Here is a 12,079-nt window from a genome sequence, read left to right as displayed (position 1 = left end):
AGCTGGGCTAACAACTCTGAAGTAAAATTTAGTCCCAACTTTGCTCTGTTACTTTTTTTAGGAGCGAAGCTTCTTAGGCCTGCACTCTGCCGTAGCCGTTGAAGCTCCCTACGCTGAGCAAGCGCGCCAAGGAGAACAACATGTGCGTTCCCACTTCAGCACGACGTGAGAAAAGGCGCGACGGCAGATTGCTTGTGCTGCGCCACACACTCACTCGCTTAGTCGTTGCTGCCATTGAGCGCAACAGTAGCTCTCCCCACCCGCTTCCCACCATACCGCCTTTATGAAAGCCAGCAGCGAGATGAAGCGCATATGTTTAGGTCCCATTATTAAGGAGCTTCGCTCATCAGTTGTAGTCGTATATGAAACAATTGCTAGTTTCTTTTTTTCTGTGTTCTTCCAAGCTGTGTAGATTGTGTATCGTTTATAATATCCATGGGGAGTAACTCGTGAGCTACGAGCATCAATTTGTAATCTTCATCCTAGACTCGAAGCTAACATTCTCCCGCAGGAGTGCACCTAACTGGGCACTTTGGTACATAGTTATCATGGAAACAAACAGTGCTGGCCACAGGATGCTGAAAGGACGACAGACGACGGTGCTGAACTAAAAACTAGTGATTTATTGCTGGGATATGCAAAATATATACTACAGAAGCTTTGTGCAGAACAGCAACATAAAACTCTGTATTGGTACAGGAATACTGTATTTACTTGCATAATTTGGCCCCTTGCATAATTTGTGCAGCCCTAGTATATTGTCAGCTTTGCGAAAAAAAATATTTACTAGCATATTTTGCACTCCCCGACCCGCCCGAGCCAGCTCGCCAGCGCGTGGACAAATGCTTTGGTCCTTTGGATTTTTTGCATGGGCGCGCCGGGTGCAGGCCTCGCTGATCAGGCGAGCGCAGTCAAATGGGCTGCGAGCCCGAAGTTCCTTTTTCCAAGGACTTTCCCCGAACTGGCATTACTAGGATACCATACCCAAACGCCCAAATCTATTCACGGGTCTATGCTGACAGGTTGCCCAAACCGCTCGAGCGTTTTCCCAATTTTTTCCTCCATTGTTTTCTCCCCTCTATCCCTCCATTTCTATCACCATGGGCATACCCTCTCGCGTCACGGCACGGATAACTTTCAGCACTGAAGGCTTGCGAGGGCTTGCTTGTCACATCAACTGTTCCTCTGTTGTCTGCGTTCACACTGCAACGCACACTTGGTTGATTTCGGAAGTTTAGAATTCGCTAACCTTCCACCGCACTTTTCCTGTTTGTTTTTTTCGCGACAAGCTACAGTAATTATACATACGACAAAATTCAAGCTCGCTGTTATAAACTTTGCTGAAGAAAATGGGAATCGTGCAACGGCTGAGAACTTCAGCGAGAATTGCTTCAACGTGTGACGATCGGTGCAATTAGTACGAGAGAAAGCAGAAGAGTCCGCGCTTGCTAACACAAGTTTCCTGCCCGTTGAAGTCTTTTTCAGTTATTTGCAAACGCCGGTATCGCTGTGTCTTCGGACTTATTCTCCCAGCATTGTCGAGAAAAGCGTCAAGAAAATGGCACATTCGAACGTGCTGAACAGAACCGAGGGCAATGCGCTTTGGGAGCGCGGTGACAGCGGCCGAAATGATGATTCTCAATCGGGCCTCTCAATTAGCGATTCCGGCAAGACCGCGCTTGACCTGATCTGACTGGTTTAAGTATGCGCTAATTCCTTTAAATAAACAAGTGCACTTCGTTTGTGCTTTAAGGTATCAACTTTTTTATATTATATACTGTGTGCAGGACTATTGTACATTATTTTGTATGTGTTTGCCAAATTCACGCATAATTCGTGCTCCCACTTCTCGAAGTGCCAAAATTGCGAGAAACAGTGCACAAATTATGCGAGTAAATACACAAGACAGGAAATCACCATGTTAGATGCACCTAATCTGCTAAACAGGCTGTTGCATTTTCAACAAGTAACTGATTTTACAGCTTTGCAGGGATAGTGACGGCACCAATACTGCTGACACTGATGCCGTCACCGGAATTTTCACGAAACAAGCTCTTTAACGCTATAACGTTAAAATCTTGCTTTAAGTCACTGCCAGTGTGAAGTACACAGAAAATATGACCCTTATTTTCTGTTTTCATAAATGCAGCAAATTTTGTTCAATATGGTTGAGGCATTATCTTGAAAAGATTGGATACATTGTGCATGTAGTTGAACATTGTATCTGCATTGGCGCAGATGACAGGCACAAAATACATTTCGTGAAACGGGATGAGCAGAAGAGAAGAAAGAGCGGCGCCGACTACCAGCTGTTTAATGACAGTCTAAGAAACACACAGGAAAAAAGACATTTCCGCGCATGCGTGGACAGCCAACAAATGATGTACAGCGACACTGCAGTAAAATACCTATAATTTTGAATTTGAGGGAAATGTATTTTTTCGATAGCGTGTCTTGAGGCTGTATGTCATTTGTTCGCTTTCAACTCATGCACGGAAATCTCTTCTTTTTCTGTGCATTTCTTAGTGTCATTAAACAGTTGATTGAGGGTGCTGCTTTTTCTTCTCTTCTGCTCCTCTCGTTTCAAGAAATGTTTTTTGCGCCTTAGTCATCTGCACCAAGTAAGCACCAACTTTCCCAAAATGAAGTATTTTTGGATTGATATGAAGTTAGCCTGAGGCGATGCCAATTTGGCAATTTTTCAGTTTAGTTCATCTGCACACTCTGCTGATGTTTGCTAGACCACAATATGTGTAAATTTAACTGTTGCCCCTCTGCAATGGTCCTGCAGTTCCCTGAGCCAAGTAGTACTAATGGAAGCTGTGGACATGGTTACCGAACGAAACTGGGAGGGCTGTGTCCAGGACAGCGCTGTGGAAAGCTGCCTGCTTGTATTTACAGCAGCTGTGCAGAAACCAGGCAATTTGTGCCAGCCAAAGGTCAGTGCTCTGCATGTGCTTGAAGCATGATGACACTGTGGCAGGTGCTGCTGGTGGAATGACTGGGGTGTGGAAAGTTTTTTCGGTGTCATGGAGTGATTGGTGATCATTCTGGGATCCTGCTCACGTAGAGCTGGAAAGGATACGAGATGCCATTCTTATACAGAAAGATGTGCATCAAATGCAGAACTTTGGAGCTTGAGTCCAACTTGTTTGTGAGGTTTTTAGGGGCTGTGGAATATTTTTTAGTGTAGTGCTCTGACCCCTTGGGGGACTTGACCGAAAGTGCATAAGGCTTTCTTCTATTCCATTTTCTTCAGAATGCTGTTGCTTTAGCCAGACATTAAGCTCCCCACCTGGAGATTGGTTGTAGGATTTATGTGGTGTTTGGCTTCTGAAAGGTGAAAGCATGTTTGCATTTTACCCCATTAAAAGCTGGTCTTCACGGCTAGGATCTGAGGCTCATAAGCAGATTTCTCTGTAGGTCGATGTGTGATTACCAAGATAGGTTGCGTGCCATATTCTGAAATCAATATGTATTTCCTCCTTGCTTCCCCCTCCTCACTCTCCCCCGTTCCTTATTTGTTTTAATGCGAAGCATTTCTTAGTGAATCTCATCCACTTACAATCATTCTTTGAAACGTAGCTGGCGCTGTGCACAGGCCGAATGGAAGCGCTTTAAATTTGTAGAGGCCGCCTGGGGTTATAAATGCCGTCTTTTCGCGGTCGCGCTCATCCACCTCAATTTGCCAATATCTGCTCTTGAGATCAAGGGAGGAGAAGTATTTCGCACAACGTAGTCGATCGAGTGTATCATCGATACGTGGAAGAGGGTATACATCCCATTTCGTTACGCTATTCAGTTTCGGATAGTCGACGCAAAATCGATGGCTGTTATCTTTCTTTTTAACAAACACTACGGGAGACGCCCATGGACTGCTGGAAAGCCGGATCACGTCATCTGAAAGCGTCTCCTCCACTTGTTTCTTGGTGACGCCTGTTTCCTTTTGCGATACTCGATATGGGCGTTGGTAAATCGGTCTCGTGGGCTTCTTCTTTTATAATCCTGTGTTTTGCAATAGCCGTGCGTCGCACCTTAGAGGACGTTGAAAAGCAGTCCGAAAATTCTTTTATAAGGGCGAACAATCGTTTCTTTTGATATTCTGGGAGCCTATGGTTGACGTTAACTGATGCGTCGACATTGCAGGTCTTTTGTGGAGTGGTTGGCGTTGTTGCTAAACTGCATAGTTCAGTCGCTATGCAGAACTCGTGGAAATAGGTGATAGCCATATCTTGCGCTATGTACTGACATTCATTCCCAAAATTCGCAAGGAGCACAACTGAGTGGCCATTCCTTAAGTGAACAACACCCCTCGCCACGCAAATTCCTTTGTTTAAAAAGAGCTCTACGTTTCCATCCGCTATTCCTTCGTGGTCACAAAATGCCTTATTTTGAACAAGCACCATTACACTACAGCATGGTGGCACTGTGACGTCATCATCAACAACGCGCAGAGCAGTAAGACGTCGCTTTTCTGATTCCTCCACCGACATAGCTTGTTCGGTCGAAAATGTTACACTGGATCTTCGTAGATTAATTATGGCTCCATTGGCTTGCAGAAAATCCATTCCTAGTGGAAGCTCCCTTGAACAGTCCGGCAGTACGATGAAGTCAGCAACGTAAGTCATCATCATCATCATCATCAGCCTGACTACGTCCACTGCAGGACAAAGGCCTCTCCCATGTTCCGCCAGTTAACCCGGTCCTGTGCTTGCTGCTGCCAATTTATACCCGCAAACTTCTTAATCTCATCTGCCCACCTAACCTTCTGTCTCCCCCTAACCCGCTTCCCTTCTCTGGGAATCCAGTTAGTTACCTTTAATGACCAGCGGTTATCCTGTCTACGCGCTACATGCCCGGCCCATGTCCATTTCCCCTTCTTTATGTCAACTATAATATCCTTAACCCCCGTTTGTCCCCTAATCCACTCTGCTCTCTTCTTGTCTCTTAAGGTTACACCTACCATTTTTCTTTCCATTGCTCGCTGCGTCGTCCTCAATTTAAGCTGAACCCTCTTTGTAAGTCTCCAGGTTTCTGCTCCGTAGCTAAGTACCGGCAAGATACAGCTGTTATATACCTTCCTCTTGAGGGATAGTGGCAATCTACCTGTCATAATTTGAGAGTGCTTGCCGAATGTGCTCCACCGCATTCTTATTCTTCTAGTTACTTCAATCTCGTGGTTCGGCTCTGCGGTTATTACCTGCCCTAAGTAGACATAGTCTTTTACAACTTCAAGTGCACTATTACCTAACGTAAGTAAAGCCTCTTATTTCGAGCCTTGAGGCGCATCTGTCAAGCGGTGTAATAGTGTGGCCACCTGCCGTGCATATCTGTGCCCCACTCCATTTCGTCACAACCTTCTTCAGTTTCTTAGCCAATTTGTGACTCATTACCGAATAATCAGCGCTGGTGTCAACTAAAGCATTTAGCTCGTATCCGTCTATTTTCAACCACAAATCTGAAGTAATCTTCGCACTGCTGCACTTATTCTCTGTAAACATAGCATCTCCTTGAAACCGTAACGGTTTCAAGGAGATGCTATGTTTATCTTGAAACCGTAACGGAAGACCTTCGCAACTGTAGTTATCAGCGGCCTCACCTCCACAGGTCGCTTGCTTCAGTTTTCCGGGTGTGGGCTTGTAGAACGGTGCCCAGACCATGCGGAAGAAGCACGTGGGCTGGGTGATCGGTAACGCCTGGGCGACGATGATCTTGGCTGATGTTGGCGTGGAGTGAGTGGGCTCTGGCGCGTGGACAAGTACTCTTCGATCTCCGTTGGCCGTTCACCGTTTCGAGGGCATGGTGCGTACAACAGAAAGCCCCTTAATCCTGCCTGTCGGTAAGGGCAGAACCTATACAGGTGACCTGCTTCCCCGCAATGGAAACACAAAGGCCTGCGCTCATGGTCACGCTAGATGTCACTTTTCCGGGGCCTTTGATCCACGTAGCGAGCTACACCACGGGCTCGTGGCAGGTAGGTAGCCGTCGGTTCCAGTGGACGAGGTGCGCTGCGTACCGTCTGTGGCCAAGGAGAGGCCATCGCAACTGCTGCATTGGTGTGCGCCGCGGGTTGACTGAGTATTTCAGAGTACGTTGGGATGCGTTGGATCGACTGTGGCGCATGCTCCGGCTCACGTATTATCTGCCTCAGTTCATCTCTTACCACGTCGACGACAGACATCTCGTACTACGTCGACGACAGACAGTGTTGTTGTAGTGTGAGATGCTTGCAACTTGCTGAGCTCTTCCCTGATCACCGACCTGATGAGTTCTCACAGGGCGTCCATGTCACTTCGCTGGCCTCCAGAGAAGACATTGGCAGGTGCACAGTTTATGTCTCGATTGTACTGTCGAGCCCGCTGTTCTAGTGTTTTCTCGATGGCTGTCGCTTCCATATAAAACTCCGCAACTGTTCGTGGTGGGTTGCGGACGAGAACAGCGAATAGCTCTTGCTTCACCCCACGCATGAGATGGCGCAGCTTCTTGTCTTCAGTCATATGGGAATCTGCGCGCTTGAACAGGCGGATCATGTCCTCGATATACATTGCGACACTTTCGTTGGTGAGTTGGTTTCTCGATTCGAGCGCTGCCTGCGCCTTTCCTTTGCGATCCGCGCTGGCATAAGTCGCCAGAGCTTGTCACCGAAATTCATCCCAGGTCGTAAAGTTTTCATGGTTCTCAAGTTTTCAAGTTTCATGGTTCTCATACCACGTCTTTGCGAAGTCCTCCAAAGCAAAGTATACGCGGCGGAGCTTCTCTCTCTCGTCCCAACCGTTCAAACTTGCCACTCTCTCAAAGAGGTTCAGCCAATCTTCTACGTCTTCATACGAGTCGTCATGAAATACTGGTGGCTGGTGAGGCTGATTCATCACCACTTGGGCCGGCATTACATGACTTGTCATGGTGGTGGCGTCCTTTGACTGAGTTCCCCTTGGCGTGAAGTGGAGTGGACTGAATTCTGGTGAATCACCTCGAAGACGGGGACTGGTCCTCTAATGCACAGGTGTCAGCTCCCCAGGATCAACTCGCTGGTGGTTGGGGCTGCGCTGTCTTGCGTTCGTAGGGCTTTGATTCATTATCCAGCACCTCTACCAGAAATGTAACGATGTTGGAGGACTCGGGGTGTAATAAAACGTATTTATTAAAGGGCGAACCTGTGCCCACAACTCAAAGGGACTATGGAGGTGGCACGTTACAGTAGAACACCAAAGATGTCTCCTTCTTTTACTTCTTCAAGATGAGTCCCAAGCGCCTGGCGCACATCAGGCGGGGCCAGCTGGGTTCTCGTGCTATCATCATCGTCTCTGCGCAACACTAGACGGCGCGCATGTATGTCCCTGTGCGCGCGGTGATGGGCGCGTTGTTTGAATGCAGGCAATATGTCGTGGCAATATTGTTGGCCAACTGTACGTAGCATAAGCATAGGGTTCTCTTCAATATACTGATTATACTGCTGAGGCTCCATCAAATCATACGTCGGCAACTGTTGTTTAGTCTGAGAAGAACTACAGAAACTGCTTTCCGCCGCGAACAGTTACCTGCTATGATACAGCTTCTCAATTGAGCTCGTGTGATTGCTAGGATTCGTTGAACATGGATGTGAAAAAAATAAGTGAATGAATGAATAGATTGATGTGGCACGGGTGATGGTCACCAGATGAGGTTCTTTTTTGGGGGGAGGGTGAAAGCACAACGTAATGACACTAGTGTGATGTGGTACTAAACAAAAAAAAAAAAAACCACAAGCACTGTAAAAAAAATCATTATCGAGAAAAACAATAATCTCCTGATAGCGAAAATACGAAAATCAGGTATTATATTATGATTATGTGGTGTAACTTACGTCATGTGACAGGGCTGTCATGTTATTATGACAACACAAATTTTGAAATCACTCATCATGGCATCATATTGTGACGTCATCTCATGGTGATTTTTGCATCGCCTGTTCCCAACGATGCGAGACGTCCTTGATGTGGGACACCGCCAGTCTTATTTCGTGTTTGGATTAGGCATCCAAGGCTTTCCTCTTAATGGTAAGCACGCACATGACAATGCAGATCAGCAGCGTCAGCTAGAAAATGCATCTTGGCCATCATTGACTTTATGCACGTGGTGGATGAACAATGGCGATATCCATCGCAGCTCTCCATCATTGACCGCAATCAATCAGGCAATACTGACCCTTCACTTGGCAGGTTCCTGCTTCAAGACAGGGTTTTGTACCGCCACAACTTGCACCCACATGGCACGTAACTTTTACATGTCTTACATCACCTGTGCAAGGATGTTCTGCAACAATGTGAAGATGCTCCAACTTCTGCACATTAGGAGTCTCCAGACCTACGAACATGTTCAAGACGGGTATTCGAGAAGTATCTTTATCACTTTATTCGCCGTTACGTTGCAGCATGCAACCTCTGCCAGTGCTGGAAGAAGCAAACGACCCCCCCCCCCCCCCCCCCCTGCCGGTCTGCTTCAGCCTGTTGAAGTTCCAGCCGAGTCATTTTTTGACTTCCTAGGTCCATTTCCTACTTCAAGAAATGGAAATAAATGGGTTGCCGTTGCCACAGATTATGCCACTTGGTATGCAATCAGTCGCATGCTACCGACAAGCTGCGCGACTAATGATGCCGACTTTCTACTCTACGACATCATTCTCCAGCATTGTGTTCCATCTTACCTGCTGACAGATTATGATCGCTGCTTTCTGTCTCGTGTGATTGATAATCTACTTCGATCCTGTGCTACCTGTCACAACTTCGCAGTGTCTGCACCCTCAAGCTAATGTGGAGCGCCTCAACCGTACACCGACAGACAGGCTTTCTATGTACGTACCTAGCGACCACACTGATTGGGACATAGCTTTGCTGCTTGTCACCTTCCTCTCCAACTCGTCATGTCATGAGACAGCTGGCTACTCACAGTTTTATCTGCTCTTTGACACCCTTATCTACTTACTATCCTTCGACACCTTGCTTTCGTCTGACCAATCATCCTCCACTTCGTGCATTCAAGATGCTGTCATTCGTGCCCTCATGGCATGCACAGCAGCCCCATCTTAGTTATCGTCGTCGCAGAGAGCACAAAATTCTCTTGATGATCGTCAACATAGCGGTGCCGTTTTTTTCTTTGGGCTCTCTTGTTCTACTGTGGCTCCCATTTCAACATGTTGGCGTCTGCGAAAAACTCTTTATCACGCTACGTTGCATCCCACTGAGTCTTTCATCAAGTGTCATCTGTCACCTATGAGATTTCCGCAACAAACTTATTGGCTGCTACTCCCATAACAGTAGTAGTTCACGTTTCTCGTCTTAAGCCTTACAATGGTGACTCACCCATTTAACAGTCACAGGGATGGTGCCATACCAGCCAAGGTGATGATGCATGCATGGAACTGTTACTCCGGCACAAGCGCTGAAATGACACCCAAAAAAGGAAGACGACAACGTTGTTGTAGGCTGAACTCTTGAGCTGCCCTGTTGGCCTGCAATACTTTGTACTCGGCACGGTGTTCGCTAGACTCGCTATCACCGAATAAATCTTCCCTGTAACAATATAAATGTAAGAATTAATTTTTAATATCTATATGAATGAATGGCAATATTTCGCATAGCCCCAATATGTTCACGTTTCATTTATTTATCATGTTCTGGACATGTTTAAACAAAACAACTGTGACGCGACACCTCGCTTTAGACACTGCAGCTTGCGGCTGCCATTGTTCACATTGTGCAGTGTCAAAGCTTTATAATGCTCACATGCTATCAATGTCAAATGCAAACAGTGGCAAGCACTCGCACTGGCATATTGCGCGCCATCCAGTCATCCCCACTGACAAGTGTGCATATGCGCAGTGCTTTCAAACCACTGCTCGCGTTTCATATGACGCTGTTAACACCTCAAATCACAGTTGGTCGTAGCTAACAATGATGGTGAGGTGTGTGCCTTGACAGCAGAGTTGGTCAGCTGGTGAGATGTCTGACCAGCTGGCCTCATTGCTATGTCTCATCGACTTCATTGCTAGATTATTATTATTGCACGAGTTCTACCACAGCATGCTAAATCAAGCACTGTATATTTTGCCACCATCTCTCACGTCTTATCACATTGACCACGCCTTAAAGGTTGCCCGTCCTCATACTCGTACTGTCCCCTTCACATTTTTTTTTTTACTTCAAGCAGCCAAGGACTCAAGGACTGGAACTATCTTGCGCAAGATATCGCTAACTCAAACCCATCTGCTTTCATTGAAGCAATCACATCACAGTATACCATGTGTAAAGGGCGTTATTTGAACGAGCCGAGCAAGCGGGTGGTAGCTCGAAAAGAATGCAGGTGGACCCAGATGATGGTGCTCAATTGCCAATTTTGTGCCTTCTTCTCGTGGTGATGATAGTTGAGCGGTTAGTATCAATGTCTTTCTTCTTCATTATAATTACCCCCGGCGGAAAAGATGAAGCCATCCTGGCAATCTAACACGGGACAAGCGGGTTGGAGTAAGGCTTGAGACGGTTTACATTACGTGAACAATATCACGTCCGCGCTGACGACGGTCGTTCGGTGGCTTGAGGGGTTCAATGATGTAGTTGACGGGTGAGGTACACTCGACCACGCGATAGGGACCACGATAATTAAAGAGTAGCTTGGGCGATACATCAGGAGCGCAGAGTAGTACATGCAGCCATACAAGTGCTCCAGGAACGAACGTTGGTGCAGAACGACGGTCGTCATCGCGGGTTTCCTTCTGGCGCTGTTGGTTGGCTGTAGTAAGCCGCTTGGCTACCTTGCAGCACTCTTCTGCATAACGAGCGGCTTCCGAGACAGGGGTGCATTCGGAGGAATCTGGCGCGTATGGCAGCAAAGTGTCGATGGTGTGTGATGGCTGGTGACCGTACAGGAGAAAAAATGGGGAAAGCCCAGTAGTGACTTGCGTAGCGGTGTTATATGCATATGTCACAAAGGGAAGAACGAGGTCCCAGTTTTTTTTTTATCAGAAGCAACATGCGTCGCGAGCACATTCCCCAGAGTATGATTAAACTGCTCAGTCAAACGGTTTGTCTGTGGGTGGTAGACTGTACTCTTCCGGTGTACAATATGGCATTGTTGAAGAAGTTCTTGGATTACATCGGAGAGAAATACACGCCCACGGTCACTGAGGAGTCTGCAAGGAGGACCATGACGACGCACAAAATGATTGAGTATGAAAGTTGTGACATCTTGTACTGTTGCTGTGGGAAGAGCAGCAGTTCCAGCGTACCGTGTAAGATAATTCGCAGCCACGATAGCTTATCGGTTGCCTGCCGTTGTCAATGGCAATGGTCCGTAGAGGTCAATTACAATGCAGTCGAATGGGCGGTCTGGGCATGGAAGTGGCTGCAATGAACCTGTTGCAGGATGTGGCTAGTTTTTCTGTCACTGACATTCGTGGCAGCCGCGAAGGAACTGGTGGATGAAGGTTAACATTCCACACCAATAATACCTTTTCCGTAGGCGCTCGTAGGTCTTGAAGACATCGGCGTGAGCACATTGGGGGTCGCAACGGTACGATGCACAGATTGTAGAGCGCAGCGCTCGGGGAATGACTAGTAGCCATTTTCTAACATCTGCTTACTAAAGTGCCGAGCCTGGCAGCGCAGGGTTCAAGTGGTCGAAAGTGTCAGTGCCTCGTATAACGCGTCAAGAAGCGAAGCGATCCATGGGTCATTGCGTTGTGGAGAAGAGATGGTGCCCACGTCAAGAGCTGACAACATGTTGTCTGAAAAAATAGACGTAATGTCAAGGGATAGGGGGGATCACGACAGTGCATCAGCATGGGTATGCTTGTGGCCGGAACGATATGCAACGTGGATGTCGTATTCTTGAAGCCAAAGAGCCCAACGGGCAAGACGACCAGATGGATCCTTAGCGAAGACAACTAGCATAATGCATGGTGGTTCGTTACTACATCAAAAGTACGGCCATAAAGGTATGGGCAGAACTTGTCAAGCGGACAAACAATCGCCAAGCATTCCGTCTTGGTGACACTGTAGTTCGATTCAGCCGTGGTGAGAGTTCTGCTGGCATAGGCGACGACATA

General features: G+C 47.2%; 1 protein-coding gene across 1 annotated transcript in view; it reads left to right on the top strand.

Moving 5' to 3' along the window:
- Positions 1–12,079, top strand: part of LOC119187253 (AP-5 complex subunit beta-1) — a 94,454-nt gene that overhangs the window by 30,522 nt on the left and 51,853 nt on the right. The window contains exon 12 of the mRNA XM_075881845.1: positions 2,792–2,939. Within this exon, the coding sequence (XP_075737960.1) occupies positions 2,792–2,939 (148 nt within the window). The remainder of the gene's footprint in view (positions 1–2,791; positions 2,940–12,079) is intronic.

Source organism: Rhipicephalus microplus, chromosome X (genome assembly GCF_043290135.1).
Source record: "Rhipicephalus microplus isolate Deutch F79 chromosome X, USDA_Rmic, whole genome shotgun sequence".
Taxonomy (NCBI): domain Eukaryota; kingdom Metazoa; phylum Arthropoda; class Arachnida; order Ixodida; family Ixodidae; genus Rhipicephalus; species Rhipicephalus microplus.
The sequence above is the reverse complement of the archived record's forward strand: the minus strand, read 5'-3'. Positions and strand labels throughout refer to the sequence as shown.